A 24,421-nucleotide genomic window follows, 5' to 3' on the forward strand; every position below is an offset into this window, starting at 1 on the left:
ACGCCATCTATGTGGCCCTCTGCACTTTTGAAGGTCTGTTCATTTTCTAGGCTTAAGGCATAGCACAGAGAGAGTGGCCATGCGCACAGATTTTTCCATCTGACAGAAAGAATTTCCTATGCTTGAAAAGCAATGAAAATCTCTTTATCACTGTAAGAATCTGCAGTATGGTCCTTGACCTCATAGTAAAGTTTTTTTCCCATTACAGTTTTACTGTACAACTGTACACATCATAACTGGCATCACGGTCAAGGACAATTAAAGTCCAACCGCTAAGACAAATAGAAAAGATTTAAAGGAAAATGCTGACTTATTGGGTCTAAATACCCTTCTCATCTTTGTGCGTGTCATTACTCTCCAGGAGCTGTGCTGAGCTAGGCTAGCGGTGACTGCATTAGACACGCACGGAGATGATAAGGGTATGTATGGATTTATCTAACTCTGGGAGATACGGTGAATAAGCTAAAGTCCCAATAAGTCAAGAGATTTAAGAAAGATTTAAACTTGCTCAAAAAGTAGAATTGGGTTGATGAAGTGGTGTATTTGAGTTTTAAACAATTGTTAGACATTGCATTACATGTAAACAAGGGGATTGATCTAACATAATGGGAAAGCAAAGCAAATACAGCTGCCGATGTTCCCGGGAGAGGGTTAGAGCAGCTGGAGTATCGTGGTTGGCCACTGACCTTCAGGTGCCGTGTCAGGGACAAGTCCATGATCTTACTTTTACAGCCACCCCTTCCCCTCTCTACCTCTGCCTGTAATAGCATGGCTTATAGCCATTTTCAGCTATGGGACATTTTAACAGCCATAGCTATGATTGTAGACCATGCCAGTAGCAGCAGCAGAATGGCTGAATAGGAAGAACAAGGTGCAGGCTGACCCTGAACCAGCCCACACACTATTGGCTCAGCCATGGAAGAGAAGAACGAGAGCTGGCAAACAGGCTAGACTATGGCAGGAGAGGTGCGAGTGTGGTTTAATCTCAGGTGTTGTGAGCAGGTTTTAATATAGACGGTTAGCAACGACGTGCTAGAGAATAATTGCTTCTGGGGTTGTCCCAGATGGTGCTGGTTGAGCTGTTAACTATGGCCAGGCCAGAGCTCTGTCAAAGACATTTTTACTGCTTTGATCTCCTTATCTCACCCTTACAATGTCAATCAGAACTAGTCCTGCAGAGGCATGATTTGTCTTCATAATTCCATTTTCTGTAGAATTTTTCTGAGTGACACCGTATAAATATGTATTATCAAATGTCTGATAATCAAATATAATGGAAAACAACATCTTGTTCTACAACAGTTCTTATACAACAGCCAAACGTACAGTAATCATTCTTACTCTGATTCACTGATCATGAACCACAGTAAATGTATTTCTATAGTTTTCAAAGCTGCAACGTACTACACAGAGACTGTAGTCCAAAAGCTGAAAGTAATAGAGTAAAAAAAGGTTTTAACATGCACAACTGTACACACTAAATTAAGTGCATTTATCAGATGTTACACTAACATTCTCAGGCTCATGGTTAGAGTAGAAAGCAAAATAACAATATAATATGTATGGTATTCAACAATATATTTTGTACAAGCCTATTAACTGTCCAATACCTCAACAGTGACGACAGTGAGAACGTGTAAATTCTTCACTGATACCTGTTTCAGTGATTTATGTCAAGTTGCACACCGTGTGTGTGTGTGTGTGTGTGTGTGTGTGTGTGTGTGTGTGTGTGTGTGTGTGTAAAACATATAAGCATGATTTACATTCCACTACTTGCATTGCAGTAATGCAATAAAATGCATGTCAAGGTGATTTAATTTCCTTTTGGCAAATCATCCTACCCTATACTCTAAATATCAAAGTAAATCACTCAACTTAACTGCAGTTCATCTACCATGATTTTCCTTGATTGTTGTGCTCAATTGTACATGATTCATATTTTAATTACTACATTTTAACTGCAATTAAAATCTATATCTATATGCTTATCGTTGTATTGTTACTGTGTGAAAGAAGTTTTTTGATATAGCAATATCACAGCAATTTTCCAGATGCTATCACACAGACAAAGCAACAGCAGACAAGTAGCCCACACAGAAACAAAGACAGAAAGCAAGAGTGACAGGGAGCAGCAGCAGAATGATGAAGGACTGCGCTTGCCTTTTATCAGAGCTATTCCAAGCAGCCGCTCTGTCAGAACACGCCCCAGATGAGGTCTCTCAAGGCAGAGAGAGAGCTGTCATAACAGGACGCCCGGAGGGCCGTTCGATCAGACAGGCAGCTCGGAGAGGTGTTAGACACACACAGAGGACCTGTCTGCATGTGAGAGGTCCTAGTTATAGCCACAGAGTACAGCTCTGTTGACAGACAGCCATCAGTCGGGGGGGGGGGGGGGGGGGGGGGGGGGGGGGGGGGGGGGGGGGGGGGGGGGGGGGGGGGGGGTTTCTTTCTCTCTGTCCGTGCCTTTCCCCCCCTTTTTCTCGCTTGTTTTCTTCTTCCTCCGAGAGAGCACCGGGATGGAGGGGGCCCCACTGACAGGTTTACTTAAATATTTATGCTGACAGGGAAAAGACAAGAATGTTATCTCCGACAAGACGTGCTTCCATATCAACACATGCTCTGACTCATCCACTCACATGAAACATTTGCTTCCTTGGACCCCTCCACCTTCAATGAGAGCTAGTTAAAATGTAGTGCACTAGTGAAAAGACTGAGAACCCAGATAAGGTTAAAAATGGATTTAGCTGCTTTCATCGGGTGCTGTGAATATATATATATATATATATATATATATATATATATATATATATGTATGTTTTTAAGATCATTTTTGGGGTCTTTTTCCTTTTGTTAGAGTTGATAGGCATGAAAGGGGGAGAGAGAGATGGGGGTGACATGCAGCAAATGGCCGCAGGCAAGACTCGAACCCGCACCACTGCAGGACTCAGCGAACGCTCTTACTGGGTGAGCTAGAGGTCGCCCCAGGTGCTGTGAATATTAACATAATCTAAACACCAATACAATTTAAATCACACACTTTACCAACTCTCTCCAACTACATGAAATGACCGGCCCCACCTTCACGTTATTCAGACACACTCTGTCCTGCTCTTCACTCTCTCAGCTTACACAACACAGATGGGCTGGTGTTACAGTGCACTGGGCCTCAGGGATATATGCGCGAGAATGGGGCAGCACTGTACACAGATGCCACATCTCATGTGATGCACATCCCATTAAAAAGAGAGGGTGGACAGCTCCACCGATCAACAGATCACCTTTTCAAACAGCCCTTTGTTTCCCAACCCCCGGCAGCTGGCAGCAATTAGCTGCCAGGACAGGACACAGCAGTCCAGCTTGCCAGTCAGTCCATTATGGAGTAGGTTGAAGCATGGGAGTGGAATCACAAGCACCTGGAGCTGTAAATTAGATCTGCGATGGATGCTGTGGAAACCCTACTCCCGAATCATACGCACCTAACTTGGAAACGTTTTAAGGCTGGTCACACCCAAAGCGGGGCAACACACATGTTTAGTCAACCCAAATTATGCTACATGGGAATTTTTGAATATAGTTCAGATATTAGTCTTCATACACAGCTGCTTCCTACTTTGTCAAGTTGGCACAGCAGAGGAGATGAGTTCAGTTTCCCAGTAAACCGCCAAGTTTCCCCTTGAAAAGTCTTGTTGCTGACAACAATAATAAATTGCAATCTGACCAATCAATTGTAGACAAGCTTGAACCCCTTAAGTCCTTAAGAATGAGAGGCTGGGGAAAAATCTATTTGCAATTTACATCAGGCTGATGAGTGTTGAAAACACTAAGAAAGAGACAGCTCTAAGAATCCAAGTATAATTACATCTTAGCCAGTGCAGAGCAGTAACATAATTATGGGTTTGTTGAACAAGGGCACTGATTATAAACTAACAGTACCTAAACTTGTGTCATTCCTGTGCACAGACTGCTCACCACACTGCCAGGTATCACACAAGGGTAATGATTTGTGTCACATCAACAAGCAGTAAGTGTGTGACGACAATCTCTTAGTGACCTGGCTTCCTGGAAACATGGCTACCTGACTGAAACACAATGGTGCCGGTGGGAAGAGGACACCATTGAGGTTAAGGAGCATATTGAGCCAGGATTGTGTCTCGGTGCCAGAGGCTACTGCCATGTTGTGCTGAAGCAAATTGACTCACATGAGGTGAAATCAGATCCGTTGGGAGTGTCAAGGCTTTTATTTTATGCAGAACAGGATGAGGAGTGCAGGAGTTGTTTCCATCCTATGTCGTTCATTTCTCTGAAAACACACGCAGCACATCAAGTGGGCCTCAACACATTCATGCAAAGAGTGCAGCGCACAGCTAGAGACAGTACCAAAACTCACGATGGAAAAAACAGACGCAGAGGGAGGTGAATGAATGGTTGCAGTTTCAACTATGTTTTGTTTTCTAGTGGCGACAGAAAGAAGAGGCAGAAAAAGGAGCAGACTCGAAGGGTTAAACGTTGGCAAAAAAGCAGGGAGGGGACAAAAGGCCCATTGTAAGGGCCAGAAGTGTCCCCGGAAAGAAGGGGAGAGAAAAGAAAGCCACCACTGGCTGCTCACCCGGACCCATTGTAAGCAAAGGGGAGTGCAGCCACGCATGACAGATGTCCCTGGCTATTGTTTCCCCAGCAGCCTCCTCTCTGCCTCCTGCTCCGGCTCTGGAATTCCATGAGATGGTTTCTGCCTGTGAGAGTCGTTCAACACGCCTTGTCCCCCGCTCCTTGTCCCCCGCCACCATCCTGGCCGTGCACAGTAGGTGTATATGGAGACTCTTAAGGTGGGAATGGGGCTAAACTTCTTAGGATATGCTCTCAGTGTGGTGCCAGAAGTTATTCTTGCAATACACTGCTGTTCCCACCCGCTGTTATAAATGGTGCTGCAGCAAAGTTGTTTGAGTGTATAAACATATAGTCATTACTAGATCCAGAGCAGCTGTATGGATGCACAAAAAAGAAATCCAATCGTACTACATAAGTCGCTAAGACCAGTACATGAGTTCTGACATTCACCAACTTAGAAATAAACCAAAAATGATCTATTGCATTTGTAATCACCTGAATTGTTTAAAAAAAACATTGCTCACATTTTATTTCAGTCTCAGGGTTGTGAAGCACAAGCAGTTACTAAAATGTTAAGTGAAGTGCAGGTGAAAGCTTTTTTCGCAACATAAAGAGTTGAGGTAAGCTGTTTTTACAAAGCAGTGACGTTTTGCATTCCCCATTCAGTGGCCCACCATGTGGCAGACCTACAGAGGCGGCTTGTTGGGCTGTCAGTCACAGCATCAGTGTGCCAGTGGGAAGTGAGTGCAACAATGGCCGTGTCTGGTTAATGGGTGAGAGAAATAGCAGACAATCCTTCATTTCTATGCCTTACTACCACACTGTCTGTAACCACATTCTACCAACACTCGCTCACTCAGAATCCAATCAGTTACCCCACCCCCGCCCGCCTGTTAACATTCATTTCAAAAACACACACACACACTCACATTCCAATGCATAAGCATGAGAGAGTGTCACAGAAAGAGAGATCTCTAATTCAAGTGGTAAATCAGTTTGAAAGCAATGAATGTTTACCAGGTGGATCAATGGTTGGCTGTTAAATCATTTGGTGAAATTTAACAGTGCTGAGAATAGCTGCTGCTGCTGCTGCAGCACCCGGTAACTGCGGTAATGTCTGAAGCCTTGCTGACCCCCAACTAAACACTGTATCAGCACAAAACCAGCAACTTACCACAAGTGGGAGTTACTTCTAGGTCATAATGAACAATACACATGCAACTTCCACATATTAGCAGTCTACACTTCTGACACAGATGCTGAAAGAGGCACCGATTTTACACATCAGTCTGTTTACAGGTATTGGGGAGTTCTGCTGCTTATGTGAAAAAAGTTGCATAAAGCCTTTTGTGGCTCCAGAGACAGCTGTGTGAAGTCCGATAAATTGCTGTCAGACACCAATATCGGTTGTTGTGTGAAAATTAAAGTTTGAAAATTAAAGAAATCTGGGGGTGTTGAGGTAGAAATAAGTGTGTTTACCAGCCCTCTGTAATCCTCATCTCTGCTCAAGGCTAGATAGTGCCTAATTAGATGCTTCTATCTTAACAAATATAGCACTATAAAGGAGCTGTTCTCAACATTCAGAACATTAATATAGGAGCAAACAAATATTTGCTATGTCAAGATATAGAGGAGTAATGGTCTCCTGAGCAGAGAATGAAATCACACTCTCTCTGTGTGCTGTAATCCAAGCTGTCCCGTTCTTTGTTTTGGAAGCCAGTCCGGCGGCAAGTGCATGTTAGTGCATGTGAACGGTTTGTGAGAGCCCGGCAATCCCACCCCGCTGCTTTTTTTGTATTTCAAGTACAGGCCCTTTAAAACCCAGCAGCCACCAAGAGGCCCCACAATCTCAAATTAATTGCAGAACTATAGTACCCTATAACTACAACTATGCAACTAGTCATACCTAAGTACGACTCTTCTCAGGGATGGCTATTAACTAATTAAAAGTACTCAATCATTTTCTTTTTTGTAATCAAATATTTTTTTATTTTATTTCAACAATAAACAAACAATACACTGGGACCAAGAAAAAATGTAAAATACACAGAGAAGAAAGACGGGGAGGGGGGGAGAAGTAGGAACAACAGGAACAGAGCTTGAAGCTCACCAGCAAGACACACGAACACACACACAAACAAACAAATAAACAAAAGACATTGACAGAGAGACGGAAACAAAACACACTGGACCAAACACATGCACAGACAGCAGCAAGGAGGCAAATTCAAAAGTCTACAACATGGACTTCAAGGACTCAGCAACGCTGAGCCAAGAGTCCAAAGTCCCCTGTCGCGCTCCATTTATACGAGCCGTAGAGAGCTCAATATATAAAACATCTTGAAACTCAATAATGTTCATAATGTAATTATTCATGTTATTAAGTAGTTTAAAAAATATACATATATATTTGTGGGTTTCATATTTTTCTATGTAAGTGATAGGGATTTCAGTAGGATCGTCTACTGACTTTTCACCTCTGCCCTCACTGCTGAAAACAGATCTGTTGTGTCTTTCCTCTTGTTCAGTAGACTAACTTTTTTATCCCTGGGGCTCTTTTTCTTTTCTTTTTCAAGCTCAATTATTTATCATTTCTTTATCTCTGTTCTTCACTGTCACATTTGGCTCCAGATAATTGCATGACTGAAACACTGTGCATGATAAAAAGGCCTATTTTTTTGTCATGACTGTCAGGTTAATGCTGGAGAATGGAGAAGAAACATGAGTGTCCTACGTGTTTCTTAACCCAGTCATGCTAAGAGCCATGTCTGGTGTGTCAGCTGTTAGCCCATGCCAAAACAAAAGGAAAGGACCTGCACACAAACAGTATTTATTCTAACTAACTAGCCTCCATAATAACCTGGTGGGTCTGACCTTCAAACCAGTGGAGAAGAAAAGCATGACATATGGCCTTGCTTGCCCATCCACATGACGACCCTGGATTGGGCCAGCAGACCCCTGGGTAAAGTCAAATGAATGCATGTAAACATTTAGCCCCCTGCACACTGTGCCTTATCCCCTGCATGAGCTTAGGTGACCCCAGTCAACATCAATCAGACAGAACACAATGGGAAGAGGCACACAGGGGAAAAACCAGGGTCAACCACACTTTTAATAAGCAGACATGGATGGCATTGTGGAAGCAGATCGGTCCTGTTCTCCTGATTGTGGGTAAGCTGGGCACTCCTGCCCCCTCAACCGCAAGCGGCAATTATGAGGAACCCTCAATGCATGAGCTTTAGAGATGAGTGGATTATCTACTTGGGCGGATTTAAGACTAATCTGAGATTTCTGTTGTCCAAATCAAATCACAATAGGACATATATAGGGCTTATGCACTGATATGATGATTTCAAAGCATGGGCAGAAGGAGGGCAACTTACAGAATGACCAGGGGAGTATTTGCAAGGATTTGGCAGGAATATGATATAACAAGATTGGTTCAGTTTAGATAGCCCAAATGGTCAACGTCTCACACAAGAGTCCAGTACAAATTGTACTATGACAATCCATAACCTCTTTCTTACAGCTTAGCTAAGCTCTATCTCCCAGGAACATGCATTAAGTAAAGAGACAGACATAGAATGACAGTTTTGACAGCTGCAGGGACAGCATTACCCTATTTTTCTGCATTCTGAGATAAGAACTATCAGCAGAGTAGGAAATGCAGGAGCTGGTCACGCCTTCCCTGCTGTAACATGCTGCAGTTATGTTGTCATGCTGAGGTTTCAATCTATCACAGCGGCAGAGCTACAAGCCCACAGAGCTTATGACAGTTAGCAAACACTAACTCCTGTGATCCTGTCTGACTGTCAGCAGGAGCAGTGACTCTGTGAAAGCACTGTGCCTTCATGGGCATAAACACATGTAATCATATGCACACGTTCCCATGGATGTGAAAAAATATATCCATTATTATATAATATAGAATAACAGCACGCTAAATGGTACAGTATGTATCCTCAGATGCGGGTCAGTTAAAGTTTCTCGCTCTGACAGCCCTGGCCCCTCATTTCATTACCACTCCTTCTCTCTGCCAGACACTTACAATCCCATTACCTTCTACAGTTCAGCTGTGGCCAAAGACAGAACCTCCCTACATAGACACAAACACATTGATCCAACATCTGAACTAGCAAACAGCAAGGGCAGACATAAGAAGTCCAGAATTCACAGCACCACAATCAATAGGGAAGTGTGCATGTCTTCAAAGCATATTCAGACAAGTTATACCAGTCAGATTTTGTATTAGATGTGGATTTTACTTATGATTGACTGCCAGATGACTACCATATTTTTGGAGTGCTGAGAATAAATGACACAGAATTAACTATTTCTAAATAAATCTCTCCCCGCTCTTGTCATGACAGGCAGGTGTTTACAAATCCTCAAATCGTAGAGACTAAATTAATCATCTCTTAAAATTCACTGAAAACATTTATAGATGGATATTCAAGATGTTCTGAAATTCCATCCCTTGCTCTCTCTTCTCACCAAGGAAATGATATGAGGCTATAAAAGACTATGAGGCAATAACTTGTTGGTTGAGGTTTGAGACCACAGTTGTCCACAAGCACCCTTCAAAACTGCTGTAAATAGCCTTCATCAGCTGCTCTAAAACCATATTCACCCGAGCTACACCACCCCTACCTCCTAGTCCCCCTGTGGAGAAAAGGCCTGACTCCATGCTGCAAAGCATTGTTCAGTATTTAGGTTATAGGGAAGAAGGAAATCCAACCCCTCCTGTTCTGGTCAAAGATAGTACAAGACCACTTTTTCATTTGCATGGGAGGACAAGAGATAAAAGAATAGAATAGGAGGCAACATGTTGTGGATTTCGCATTGCACAGAATCAAATTTCACAACTAATGCAAGCTTCTGTGGTCTTGCAGGCTTCCTTTCGTCTCTCCCTCCTCCCCACCCCCGCTCTGCCTTCTCTGTCAACCATGGCCAAGCGTCCATGCCCCGAGTGCGCCCGCTGGAGCACAGGGCCCTGCAAGAATGGAGCCTATTCAATAGCCTGCCTCCAGATGCTCGACAAAACAGTCCTCCAGGCTACAGCAGGGAACAGAAGAGGGGAGAGAGCAGGAAAGGGAGATAGGAATCTGATAGCCTATCATTAACAGCCCAAATAAATAGAAAGAAAAATCTCAGGCTAAACCACCGACCACAGTCGTGATGTTTATAGGTGATAGCCTTATTGTTTTGTCTCCTGTGGCATATCAAAGACCTGTTATGCCTCTCCAGAGAAGGTGTTTGTTGATGCAGATAAATTATCTAATGTGTAGCGTCCACTGTGATTCACAGACATTGCCCTGAAACACCTAGTGAGGCATGACCCATATAAGAGCACTGTGTGGGAGTTGCTCTTCAATCTAATAATCGTACAGTTTATGTAACATCCACCCTGATGCTAGATACATTCTTTGTCTTTTTATTCAGATGTAGCTTAGAATAATGAAAAAAGGTAACATCTTAATTATTGGGGTTCTGTTTGTGATTGCGATGTAAAAGAGTGCCCCTTTGTGAAAGAAAAAGCACGGATCAATGCAATATTAATGTACCAATCAGTACCAGGTAATCATGCGGCAGCAGAGAGAACAGCAGTGCAGCCCCTGTGAGCATGACCCTCAGTTATACGATCCCCGCACTGAACTCCCCATCTTCTCTTAGTGATAATATACTGGATATGGAATATAGACTTAAACATATATACCCTTCTCCTCCAGGGGTAATGCCGGACGAGAATAGGGAATATGATTTGTGTGGTTGGTTTTTATATGTGTATCTTTCTACAAGGATCTAGCACATCTGACTATAAAGCAAGGAATCTGTCTGTCTGCCTGTCGGTTTGTCCTTCGCATATCTTGAGACCGTTCATCCTATCACTTGGTGGGTGTATTGCTGGGTTGTGTCGAATTTGGACATGCAAAACTTTCAATGTGAATAAACTTTGAATAAAGCAAAAGGACACAAAGGTGGTGTAGTTTCAGGGCCATACGGACTAATTCAATCATGTCTTCACCTGGCTATCTTTTGCGGTTTCAACTTTGCCGAGTGGAAGTGGGCAGCCAAAAAATAAAAAATAAACTGATGGAGTCAACAAATAAGGTTTAAAATAAGATTAAAGTAGATTATGAACCACTCACCATTTGCACAGTCCTGCTCTGAGCTGGTGTCAATATCAGCAGAACTCAAACACAAGAACTTCAAAACAAGGTAAATAACAACGTAGCTCCGACCAAATTACCAATAAAATTAGACTCACCATCTTTTAGCTGTCCAAGCATCTACTGTAATTCGGCAAACACATAATCAGTTAAAAATCCCAAGTTAAAGTATTTTAATTATTTCCAGGTATTCACCCCCCCACCCCACACACCGTGTCTCTCATTAACGTGAAATGGACTGAAAGGAAAAGCAGTCCGGTGAGAGTGACATTCTCTTCACAAACACCACTTTGACACAACACAGTGTCTTCCTGATTTCAGCAGCTTTCCCTCATCAACCTCTTTACAAAACTTACAAATCTGAATTTATTGTCATTTTGTCGGTTTTGTTTTGGAAGCCTCTTGCCATCTCCCGTGTTCCAGCTCAATAACTCCTCTAATTAAACCCATGCTCTAAAGTTACTTTTGTAACTGCTTGGGTTATAAGCAATTAAGCGACTATTTGGTAAATGAATACCTTCACTAAGTGGGACTTGGGTGCGTTTTTCAGAGGCAATTTTGTTTTCTGAAGTAAAATTATTAGGCCTAGCTATTGATAGTAGCCTACAAGTATTAATAGCACACAGTAAAAGTCCTGCTGCTGGTTGGCTGCTGTAGGGAAAAGTGATTGAGAGGCATTAAGCACAATATGTTTAAATAAAAGGTAGAGATTTCAATTCTGATATAATTCGAGGTAGTTTAATTGATAAAAGATGCATCATATTTTAATTGTAATATTTTATGAGTAAAATGTGAATCTGCAATGTAACCAGTAACATTTCTATGTCAGGTAAATGTAGTAGTACAATGTTATCCCAGAAGTAGTATAGAGTTGAGTAACATATTTTTAAGTGCTTCGTGGGCCTTTTGTAGGTTATTTTGGGATTTAACCTAATTCGATATTTTTCTGAACATCATAATATATCTACAGTTGTTTGGGGCCAATCGACCTATTCCAGGCATGTTTTGAATGGGCCCTGCACTTGTCCTTTACAAAAAGTAGGCCTACTGTATATGACTGCACCATCGCAGCATGCTACCAGTACGCCTTTAACAAAGCAAACTGATCAAATATTTGTGTTTTCCATCAGCGCCTTCATCTCATTGTGTCAGGCATCTAAAAGTCCAAATCAACATTCGTACTAATCAGGTCTTTGAACCTCTAAGCTGCAGATATTAAAGCAGAGTTCCACATGCTTTAGGTTTGGGATTAACATTGCATTGCTTGAAGAGTAGACAAGATTGCTGGATATGTGTCTGTTCTCTTTGTTACAATAGTAATATACTGTAAATGTTAAAGGGTATCAACATTTTTGTATAATCCATCTGTAGCTCCCTTCAAATGGTTGATAAAAATAATATACAAATGACATAATTGAAAAACACTGGGCAAGTTGTTAAAATTGTTGGGGTTGCAAGAATTTGAGAACTAAATAAGGTCTTGGTCTAGAAAAGGTTAAGAAACTACACACCGGGAGAGGCTTCTCAACATGGGAGCTTGGGAGACCTCGTGGCAGTACTGTGGTCAAGTCTGACACCTAGTGACCAAGGCCTAGAATTACGCAACATACAGACTGGTGAAAAGCAAGATATAAGTTATTTCCATTAATAAAATAAAAGGGTACTATCTTCATCTATAAAACTATTTATGTCTGGTAACCTGAATCTGAGAAACTTGACCACCTGTCAAGACCAAATTGATGGTTTAAGTTATTGTGAACTAAAGCTAAAATGTCACTCTTTAAGCTGAATAGTCAGGTGCAGTAATCATCACAGGATAACCTATTTTTAGTTATCTAGTTAGTTAGTTAGTTAGTTAGTTAGTTAGTTAGTTAAATACTGTTATACTATCTTTGAAGTGACACAAACATCTAAGATTGATTGTTTATTTAATCATAGCTATTGCTAAGTTTTAGTCAGTTTTGAACAGAGAAGTCAAACAAGCCAGAGGGGTACATGTAGTTTGCAAAGATCAAAACTGGCACAACTTGAGCACCCAGATAGCTCAGTTGGTAGAGCGGGTGCCCATATATAGAGGATTACTCCTCAATACAGTGGGCCGAGGTTCAACTCTGACCTGCGGCCCTTTGCTGCATGTCATCCCCCCCTCCCCTCTTTCCACTTTCATGTCTTCTGTGTTCCTATCAAAACAAAGGCGGAAAATGTCCCCAAAAAATAAAAACAAAACTTTCTGAAGAGTCAAATTTCACCACAAGTCACTTGTGTAAGAGGCCAACCTCATTAGACTATCCAGTATATTAACCGAATAGGCAGTCTTACAAACCATGATGTGATGATACTAGAATTAAAAGTCAAAGTCTCTCAACTGTGTGAGGTATAAAAATCAAATCATGCATGATGAACTCATAACTAGAGCTTGTTATTTAGAGTACAACTGATATGTGGTGCCTGATTTTGTCTTTTGATTTGAAAGGAAACATGAAGGGTAAGAAATAAAGCATGGAAACATAAACAAATGATCTAGACTGCGATAAGTATGTTCTTACATTGTTCAGCTGGGCTGAGTGAAGCTTTGGAGGCTGGATAGGGGATGTCATCCCAGTTCTGTAAGCTCCTCTACTGAGGCACAGGCTGCAGGCATGCGGGGGAGTCCAGCTCATTGCCTAAACATTTTGTAACCATCAAAATATCAAATAAATAACACCATCCTAAACTTCCCTACCAGGTGTACAACAACAACAGACTAAATATCTTCTGGTGTAAAGATGAGTAAAAAATGGCATGGGAGTTCAACATAATCAAGTTTGCTAACTTTGTCTCAAAAGCCTGGAAAAGAAGTTAATTCATTAGGTGTCATTCTGATTTCTCAGTACAATACAGTATGTTTTTGTCAATGATTTATGATTTTTGTATAGTACACCATGATGATCTGTAGATTTGAAAGATAGTTGCTTTTCACTCTGCTTTTTTGTTAAGGGCAATCTACCACAATAAATACACGTTCTAAATTTTTTTTATACACACACACACAAAATTAAAAACCTGCATACCTATAAAGTCCGGTAGTATCTACGTTACTTGAGTATCACCAGCTAGTGACTTGTACTGCAAAACAAAACAAAAACCTTAGCTAGCATTAGCTAGCTACAGTATCACGCTAACCTTAGATATGGCAAGTCAGCGAAATTAGTAGTGCTAGCTGAATAGCTGTTACGCTAGCATTATAAGTTACATTCTTTTACATTTAGATAAGCTACGGACACAATACTAGACTTGCCTACAATTAACGTAAACTAGAATCAAAATACTTTATATAACCTGCTCTTCAAGACGAGCGATGTGTGGTGATGTTTGGCGGTCATGAAAATTCTTCCTGCTTCTTTCTGCACGCAAAATTGATTCGTGGACGACAAGATGTCTGTGTGATAACTTGCAAAGTTACAAGAGATAGTTATATGTATTTCAAATACATATTACTATCTCTTACTGTCTCTTTGTGCATGTACTCATGTGCCATTGGAGACCATTTTTGAATAATCTCATTATCTACAACTTACATTGCTGCCCTGGCTTGTATTTATGTTCAGTCTATAGTTAATGTTGATATTTCTTATTGGGTGACATATTGCAAAGCCATATATATGCTGGAGGTGGAGGAGAAGAGGCTCAGGGGAATCTACATAGAGGGGCTGATGGGCCAAGATGGTGAGGTGGTGAGGTGAGCCACAGATGAGGCTTATTCTCCGACATTGGGCCCTATTCTGGGCTTGAATACCTGTGAGTAGCTTCATATGTTGTCCTTTCAACAGACTATTCGATGATAAAACTGCACTGTCATTTAAAAGGTAATGTGTTGCATTTCATCAATACAGCAACTATAGTTTCTAATAAATTCTTAATACAGTTTTTTGCAAAGGTGGAACAAAAATATCTACACTCGCATTCTCAAATTTTAATCTGAATATTAGTATGAAGTCCTGGAAGACACTGCAGCCGAACACAATCAATCAATGGCCTTGATTTTTAAAGAAGTGAACAATGCAGTTTAGGAGTCATGTTCTTTGCGTCTGAATAAGTGAGAGTGAGCTCTGACCTTTGAACTCTGTGGGGAGTCACATGTCATCCTAATTCAGATAATTTTAATAAGATTCAGACCACCCTAATAAAGAAGAGGCTTATCAGCTGTGGGAGATGACCTACAGTATATGTCACCCTAGGACACCTGCTGTCTTCATAAAAACTACAGTTATCGGTACTTGTAGCAGGGCTTTTCCACGGATTTCCAGGCGAGCAAGTACAGCACTTTATTAGATACGTTTCAAAGTTTCCGAAGGTGAGCTTGTTCATTCAGACCTAAACCTATCTTAAGAAATGCAATGGTTTAAAAAAACAGTGTGTTTTGTCATTTTGGTATTGTGTTGACTAGGTGATCTGAGGACGAGCCTACAACTGTGGTGCATGTTGGTCCTGTTTCTCTGTTGGAGCATAAAGAGGTGGTTGTCAATAAAACAGACCGGCAAGGTGTGTATTCAGTCTCATTCTGTATAATTATATGTATAAAAATCTTTTCTGTATAATTGGATACTGGCATGTTCAGAGCAGCACTTTTATGTTGCAAATGATTGAGCAAATTGGAGACATTGTGCGACATCAATATTTGACAGAAACATATTATAGAAAAATATTTGACAACTTCAATAAATGTATACATTTAGTGTAGCCATTTTACTGAAAAAAACAGACAAAATAAATATACTGTTGTCATAGATATTACATACAGTATCTGTTGTTAAATATGTGTATTAACAATGCAACATGATGTTCCGCTGTGAAATTGACAGTAAATTACATTTTTTAGCTTATTAACACCACTTTTCTAAAATGGCATTCATAAGATGGAAAAAGGACAAAACATCATCCGAAACCTCAAAAGGCATTCAGAGGGGACATTCACCAGCGACTTAACCCGCTATCTCGATAAGATCAAGGCTAAAGATTTTGTGGAGTGGTTGGCCAGCACCAAACGACAAGGGTGAGCTGAAAAGCAACATTTGTACCATTCTATACTCTCAAACAGTTACAATCATTATGAAGTCATATTAGTCCAATATTTCCACTTTTACCAGTAGTGCAGAGCAACTGAACATATTTGTGTAATTTTGGATCCAAGTAAAAACAGTTCACATGTTATGTAAGAATTTTAGATCAGACTTATCTTGGTTTTTATTTTGCTTCAGTTCTATATATTTTACTTGCAGGTGTCATCAAGACCTGCTTCACCTTGCAGCAGAAGTTTAAAACAGCCCAGATCACATGTACTGTATGCCAACTAGAGATAAAAGAAGATAAATCCTCTGCAACAACATAGAAAGTATTATAAAAATGAAAGGTACATTTTGTATTTTGCTGTTCAACAAAGTGAAAAAAGCAATCAAGAGGTTCAGTTTCTTATCTCATCTTATCCATCCATCCATCTTCATCCGCTTATCAGGTATCGGGTTGCGAGTCCAGCAGCTCCAGCAGGGCACTCCAAACTTCCCTTTCCCGAGCCACATCAACCATCTCCGACTGGGGGATCCCAAGGTGTCCCCAGGCCAGGTTGGAGATATAATCTCTCCACCTGGGTCTTCCCTGAGGCCTCCTCCCAGCTGGCCCTAGCTCCCTAGGGAGGCGTCCAGGAGGCATCTCATCTTACTTTTATTTTATTTATATATTCATCTACAGGCTTATTGTTCCTTACAAATGCAGTTATGTTGAGATACTGACAACACCCACAAAGAATGCAAACTTAAATGATGTTTTTGCTTCATATTTTGATTTTCTCGGCAGTATAAATAAACTCAAGTTATGTTTTCCAAGATGGAAAATTTTAATATGAAAAATTTTCAAACTAAGATTTTAGAATTAAATCTTTTATATTGTCATTGTAGATTGACTATTGACTATATTGAAGTACTGCCTACGTTATCTAGAGTAAACAAAAATAAGGGAGTACATAAAAAGACACAATTCATAAATACACGGGGGTTGACCAGAGGTGGGTGCTGTTGTTCAGCAAATCAGAAACATCAGGCAGTCAAACATCTCAGGCTCATCATAGGCTGATTTGGGAAAGGAAAACAAAAGGCAGTGTGTGGGTGTAAAAGGCATCTGTTTTGTTTCCTTTTTCAGTGCAGACTTCATATAGCATACACTTTGTTCACAAACATCTACATTGTTGCACAACAAGGTTATGTAATGGGGCAGGCAGAAAAATACAGCAAGTAATTGGGTTGACATTACTCAGGTTAACATTACTCACACAAAGAGGCTCGTGAAAAAAAAGGTAGGTGGAGAGAAAGGTATAGGTGCTAATGGTGGTTTTTATATATATGGTATGGTTGGTAATGGATTGGAGGGGGATTAGTTATGTGTCTGCCTGGTTTCTCAAAGAGAAATGTAAGTTATGTGAGGGTTCAGCTGCTGTGGGGGTCTCTTGGCTTCTGGCCATGATGAAGAGCTTCCTCTTTGGGCTTCATCCTCCCTCCTCAGTCTGACTCTCTAGGGAGAAAGGGAGACCTGGAGAGGAGGGAGGGAGGATGGGAAAAAGGGAGGGAACGCCAGCAGAGCACAGAACACAACCCTGTGGGGTTGAAATGGCATCAGATAGTAGGAAAACCCCTTTTTACTGTTGGCTATCCGCACTTAGTGCATGTCTGATATTTACCAGCAGGATTGCAGCAAAATGAGAGCATCCCAACATTGTATTGCAAAGGATGAATATCCCTTGTAAATGATGTATAGCTGTCATTAGTGATTTAAGGAGTGTAATAATATAGGATATACTGTGACACGTGTAATCATTATATTTAGCTTCAGATCTATCCACTGAGAAACCACATGCTATGTGGCAACATGCTTCAGAGGAAGGGAGGTAGGGTAAGAGGAAGCGACCAGAAGAAGAGAGGGGAGTGTAGGTGTGGCTGTCTAAGAATTAGGTCGAGCTCCTCTGCACACTAAACACACATTTTATGGTTGGGTTTAGCTCCACGACATCCCGCTATTTTACCTTTTCATCCGACCCCACCCAAGAAACATCAGGGCCGGGTAGAGGATGTTCGTCGGTCCCTGTCCCACCTCCAGCACCAAGGACAGCTCCTCTGCGAAGCGCGCAGCTACACCGGCTGTCAACGGTGCTTCCCCGCTCTCTGACGTCGTTAACGAGCCTAATTTTGGAATGAAATGTCCTTATTTCGGTGTGATTTATTGATTTATTTTAATTTATTTTTTGTTATCGTGGGAGCTGGTCTCTTAGGGAGCAGTGCATGGGCACACACTGAAGGAGACACTGGGCCAAACTGGGAGTGTGCTGCTGACTCAGCCTCGACTGCTGCATTAATTTATCTGCACTGCAGTGATCCACCACCTCCCTTTCCCTTCTCTTTTCCTTACTTCCCCTCATCCTTCCTGACTCTCTCTCTCTCTCCTCTCTATCTCTGCACTCTCACACAACCTTCCTGAAGCATGGCAATGAAACGAGTTGGAGAGAGAGGAGGTCGATAGTCAATAAGGATAAGGTTTCCATTGCCTACATGTGTAGATGATAGATAACAGAGAGACACATAGATTTAAAAATATAATATAGAAATCCAGGGAGAAGGAGGGAGTGCGGGGGAGGAGGGAAAGTCGAAAGGAGTCCATATGACTGAAGGGAGGGAGAGGAGCCAGGGAGACATTTTGTTTTGTGACAAAAAAGGGGAGGAGAAAAAGGGAGGGTTGTCCATGGAGAATTTGCCATTTATTAAGTTTATGAGGACAACTCAATGCATAATTTCCATACAATTCTCCAAAAAGGGTTTCTTAACCTCCCCCCTGAGAATCACAAACAGATCAATATCCCCTAACGTGGCTATTTCATCCCTGTTCTCATGAGGTTATGAGGGTGATGACTGTAACGGCGTACCTCTAGGCTATTTGCTTTATGGTGGTCCACAAACAAGAGCATAACAGTTCAGATGGACTGCACAATAATGAATGGGGCTAAAGTCCATCTTCTGCCTGTGAGGGGGATGCTAACACGGTGCTCTTAACAAATTCAATAAGTCCATTACATTTGAAAGGCTGCCTTTCACGGGCCCATTACCATGATGCCACTCAGCTCCATTTCACAGGATGTTTTGTAATCCACTTGCATCCACATACAGCACCACAAAAGTACAATAATCTGCACAAAATGGTGACCACTACTTAAAGTGGACACAGTTAATCGGAAATAAGCCTGAAGGAAAGTTGAAAAGGAAATGGAAAACCAACACACAAGTTGTAACTGGAAGGCTGCTTTATTGGTAATAAAAAGGTTCGTGCTCAAATGAAGACAATCTTTCATATATTCTTACCAAGAGTCTAAGTGGTTGTGCAACACACCATCATATTGTACTGTATATCTTCTTTTAGCATGGTGTCAAATGATAACTGTTTGAAAAGCACTTTTAAATTTTTCAGCAAAAAGAAAAAACGCCCATAATAAATCATGCTAAAAAAGAATGAGTCCTATGATCAAATATTGATACAAAAATAAATTTCAGATGGAAACCAAAACATTGAAGAAATAAAACAGAAATATAGAAGGCAAGCTGCTTTTTCACAAGCAAAGTGGGTGACACACGTAGCACTAAGAACAGGACATTTTTCAGTTAGCTGATTTTCTGTTAACATCACACACTGTTGAATATTAACATCAAGTGGGGTGTCTGGATGATCCTCTGGCAGTATTTCTCACTCAGCATCCCTGATTAATGTTGTGCTCACCCCCAAACCTCCATCCTCCACTGTTCGGACACAGGTTTCTTCTTTTTCCTTTTTCTTTTTTTCAGTGTGGAATCAACATCCAAATTTGCAGAAAAAAGGCACATGCCATTGAGTGGAACGTTAGAAACAAATCATTCAACAAAAGAAATGTGAGGATGAGAAGCAACTACATGATTGTATGCATGTTGAGCTGTAATGGCACTGATGTGTGGCTATGGGAAAAAGGCCATGGGGGTAGGTGCCGTCTCAGGGTGTCTGAGGCAGTCATTCACACCAGCTGACGTCCTCAGGGAAGAGATCACTGCTAAAGTTGGTTGGCAGTGAGGAGTCACCCATGTGTGTGTTAGTGTCCGTGACTGTGGGTGTGTCCTTTATACTCAGTGAAGGTGAGAGATATGACAGTAAGTGAGAAATGTGCTGGTAACATTATCCTTTCTTCATGATCAGGCTACAATCCATGGCAAGCAGCTCCAGTAACATCGCACATGAGCTTTTCCCCAACATAGAAGGGTGCTGGAAACAACCAGTTTTAGACATCCACTGAACGTGTTGCACATAAATCAAATGTGACAAACAGTGTTCTTCTGTTTTATGTATATACATATAAACATATATGTATACATGTATATATCTTGTATTATATAATATCTATATTTCATTCAATTTCCGTCAACAAAGTGAAAATCCAAAAGGTAACAAATGTGACAAAGGGCATAGCTGGAAGCCATTCTATATTATTATTATTATTCATTTTTTGATTATTAGTAGTAACATTTTTAAAATTCTGTATTTACAAAAACACAACAAAGCATGCCGATAAAATAAAAGAATATAATACAATATTTATAGTTTCTCTCAAAAAGTTCTTTTTCAGCGATTGTGCCTTTACATCATAGCCTGCACTGTACATATACTGTATGTTTTCTTTTTTTTTTTTTTTTTTTTTTTTTTTTTTTTTTTTTTCTCAAGTGTGAATGTATCATTCTAAAACGTTACATCCAAGATGAACATGGGTAAATTAGATGACATTACTCACTACTCCTGTGGCTCTTATTGGGAATGTATTTGGTTTGAGTGTGAAGCAGCCAAACTGATTCGAAGACCTCATATTGTAAACAGACCTCAGTTATTGTTACAGACAGGGGGTTCTGGTACAGGCAGTGTTAATACACACCAACATGGCATTAGTGGTGTGACAAAGGATGCTAGATTTATGTCCAGTCATCCACTTATAAATAGGACCATCACTCCTGTGTAGAAAAGAAATGGCAGGAACACATAAAGAGACAGTTGTGTTTTGTCTACCACTTGACGAAGCCTCGGGTTTTTTTTATGAAAAACACCCACAAAGCTTATTATTCAACATAACTGCGTCAATGTGAGGCTTGCTGATGTTTAATCTTGGCGAGTGTTCGCTTTTTTAGTTATTTTTGAAGCGGGTGATCGTACTTGAAAGCCTGCAAGTATGTGAAAAGACGGTGCGAGCCCGGGTCCACACAGTGTTTAAGAGGTCCCACAAAAGCACAATGATACACTGACAGACATGGGACTTTCAGCACTCCAACTCAGACCAAAGCACTATTGTCTTCTTCTGCTCTTCCATTTCTCTCTTGTTCTCTTGGCAGTCAGTCTAAAACCCTGAAGGGAGGGGCTCTATCTATTATTGGTGCACGTTTGTGTTATTTATCACCCATCCACCTCCTTGAAATATCAGACAAAATCTGATTCTACAGTCCAAACCACAAGCCCTTCATGGCCACCCATCTTCCATACATAGGCACGACAAGGCATGTTCTTGTGACAATTCTCTGCTCACTCTGCTGTTTTCGATGGTCAGTGTCACTCACTGATCAAATCCTTTTCTGAGAACAATTGCATCACGAGGACATCAGAGAAGGACTTCATGGTTTTATTTTTCTAAAGCTGGCGACTCAAATTGTCCAAAAAATCTAAAACATCGCTCACCGGGAAATTCTGATATGGGTCTGACCGAGCAAAAAAGAGGAACTGGAAATGAATGAATGAATCAGTAAGAATACTGTCTGAGTTTTAAATTTTTTCCACTAGCCCAAAACAAATTACCAAAAAGATGATCAAAACAAAAATAAAACCATATTTCCATCCCTTCTTCTGGAACTACAGTAGTAGAGGGGATACCTATTGAAAACACCAGATCCTTACTAGTGCCAGTTATGGATTCCTTGGCGTTAAACATCACCTGCTCTCATTGCCGTAATAGGGACCACAGGTAAGTAAAGAAAGTGACTCTTTGATGGATGTGAGTAAACAAAGAGATGTAAGCCCCAGATTTGGTTCAAGACAACTGATGGTGCTCCAAATCTGTACATCCTCATCGTGAGGATATTCTGCTTCCTAATATTTATACACTCCCCACTCTTTCTATACTACTAACACTCAGAGTGCTTACATTCTTCATTCACCTGAAATTTTAATGAAGGGCTAAATTAAAAGATCTGTCAGTTAAAAAGCAAAACCAGTGAAGGGCAGGATCATGTGATTATCACTCCCCCAATATTCTATCTATCATTAACCAAAATCTTCAGTTTCCAGTCATAGTGTATCCGCCAGTGGACAGCCTCAACCTATACTCAAGCCACTGCGGTGCTTTGAGAATTAGAGTCTTGTGGACAATGATTACTCATGCATGATTCCTGATCAAAACATGCCTTCATGCAAGTCACTTCTATGCATCGAACGAGCACATAATTATTATTTATCTGAAACTCGGCCTGAACAAATCTCCTTCAGCCCAAGTGAAAACAATGACTAATGACCCCTACCCAGTCAGTGTGAAAGCCCATGTAGAAAATGTCTTTTTCAATGTCAGTATAACAAAGAGATGAAAAGATGAGTGGCATGGGCTAAATGTTATCTGTTTTTGCTGCTTAAGGAATGTAAAGATGCAATTATACTTAGCACAAAAAAAAAAAATCTTTGTCTATAGTTCTGGGTTTTCCCCTCCCGCGCTAGCTAAACTTGCTTGGTTTATTTTTGTTTTCTTCTTGATAAAGATGGTAAACACTGTGTTACAGACCATTATTTAGACTGCTAATACAGTTCTAGTGGGATCCATACGGCCCAGTCCCGCAGCTTTGGAATTTTGCTGCGGAGGTCCACACTCAGTGGTGGCAGGGATTTTGCAGTTTTTCGATCATCTAGCAGAGATTTCTGGGCCTTGGCAGTTGGTCCCCCAAGAGATGTATGTCATTGGCCAGCACACAGTCATTTTGTATTTGTTCCTCATGTCTATGAACTTGGTTACTATGCAGCAAAGCTCCGTGGTAAACTGATTGTGTTTGGTTCGGCCGTCTTTGACAACATAAGAAACCACATTACCTCAGTTGCATTGAGTCTGTAAACATTTTTTTGTATGTTTTTTTTTTTTCCTTTCTTGCAAATGATCAGTTTTTCTACGTTTGTTGGGATTGAGCTCAGAGTCTCATCTTGCTGTGTTTGACTTTTGTGAGTCACTGAACCCTAACACTTTGATTCCCACTCATCTTTTTGGTTTTTGTCCTTCTCTTTCCTGGCCCAGTCCTCCTTGTTTTCATCCTGTTTCTCCTTGTCAGGTTTGGTCACACTGTCGTAGGAGGGGAGAGAGGCTGTGGATGGTGTGCTCTCCTTCTTCTCTTGGTTGGTCCCACCATTCTCGAACTTATTGTTAGTAAAAGTACGACGCTTGAAGATGATGCCGCGTCGAATAAGGTGGATGCGGTAGGCATTCTGGATAGTTCTGGCAGAGACATCCTCCTGCTTGCGGCGAAGCGTGGAGGTGATGGGTTCATACGACACCTTGGAGGGGTTGGCTGCCACAAATCGCTCCTCCATCTGTTGCCTCAGCATGTCCAACTCCCCACTGTCACCCAGCACTCGCTTTGTGAAGGCAAACAGGATGTCTAGGCAGTGAATGCGATCGCCACTCACCATGGGCAAATCCATGGCAATTAGTTCTATAGTGTTGGGCTTTGGCACACGAAGTGGATGCTCCAATGCGTCAGCAAAGTCAGAGAGCTTGGCAAAAGTAATGAACTGAGAAGCAGTGGGGTCAAACTTCTCCCAGATCTCATAGAAGGTCTCAAAGTCATCCTCACTGAGTGGATCAGCACTTTCCTCTGTGGCCACACTGAAGTTCTCCAGGATGATGGCAATGTACATGTTGACCACAATCAGGAAAGAAATGATGATATACATGACAAAAAAGAAGATTCCCACTGATGGGTTACCGCAGTCGCCCTTCACGGATGTACCAGGGTTCTCCAAATTGGGATCGCAGTCTGGTGGGTAGTTGAGTATCGGCAGCAGCAAGCCGTCCCATCCAGCTGACGTGGTGATCATGAACAGAATGATCATGCTGTTGCCAAAGGTCTCAAAGTTGTACAAGTCATCAATTCCAGCTCCGTGTTTTACGTAGCCAAAGTTTGACATGCCAAAGATGGAGAAGATGAACATGACCAGGAAGAGCAGTAGGCCAATGTTGAATAGGGCTGGCAGTGACATCATCAGAGCAAAGAGTAAAGTGCGGATTCCCTTAGCTCCTTTGATCAGACGCAGGATACGGCCAATACGAGCCAACCTGATTACCCTGAACAGGGTTGGCGACACAAAGTATTTCTCAATTATATCAGCAAGGAACATACCTGAGAGTAAAGAAAAGTAAAAAGAAAGAGAAATAAGAAAGGAAGAGAATATCATCAGAATACAACAGACGGCTATCTCAAGCCACTTCCTAATTGCTTTGTGTTTTCACCTCCCTCACTTACCAACAATTGACAGGATGACCACCACCACATCAAAGATATTCCAGCCATTGGTGAAGTAATAGTGGCGGAGGGCGAAAA

The 24,421-nt window shown here is 41.3% G+C and overlaps 1 protein-coding gene and 1 long non-coding RNA gene across 2 annotated transcripts in view; one reads left to right on the forward strand and one right to left on the reverse strand.

Moving 5' to 3' along the window:
• The first annotated feature begins 11,519 nt into the window (after window positions 1-11,519).
• LOC116693305 (uncharacterized) overlaps window positions 11,520-24,421 on the forward strand; it is an 18,162-nt gene continuing 5,260 nt past the window's right edge. Inside the window, exons 1-3 of the long non-coding RNA XR_004332888.1 lie at window positions 11,520-11,638; window positions 17,868-17,874; window positions 24,233-24,236. This is a non-coding gene — a long non-coding RNA (uncharacterized LOC116693305). The remainder of the gene's footprint in view (window positions 11,639-17,867; window positions 17,875-24,232; window positions 24,237-24,421) is intronic.
• scn8aa (sodium channel, voltage gated, type VIII, alpha subunit a) overlaps window positions 19,596-24,421 on the reverse strand; it is a 45,441-nt gene continuing 40,615 nt past the window's right edge. The window contains exon 27 of the mRNA XM_032522192.1: window positions 19,596-24,223. Coding sequence (XP_032378083.1) covers window positions 23,061-24,223 — 1,163 coding nt within the window. The 3' untranslated portion in view covers window positions 19,596-23,060. The remainder of the gene's footprint in view (window positions 24,224-24,421) is intronic.

This window comes from Etheostoma spectabile, chromosome 7, assembly GCF_008692095.1.
Source record: "Etheostoma spectabile isolate EspeVRDwgs_2016 chromosome 7, UIUC_Espe_1.0, whole genome shotgun sequence".
Taxonomy (NCBI): Eukaryota; Metazoa; Chordata; class Actinopteri; order Perciformes; family Percidae; genus Etheostoma; species Etheostoma spectabile.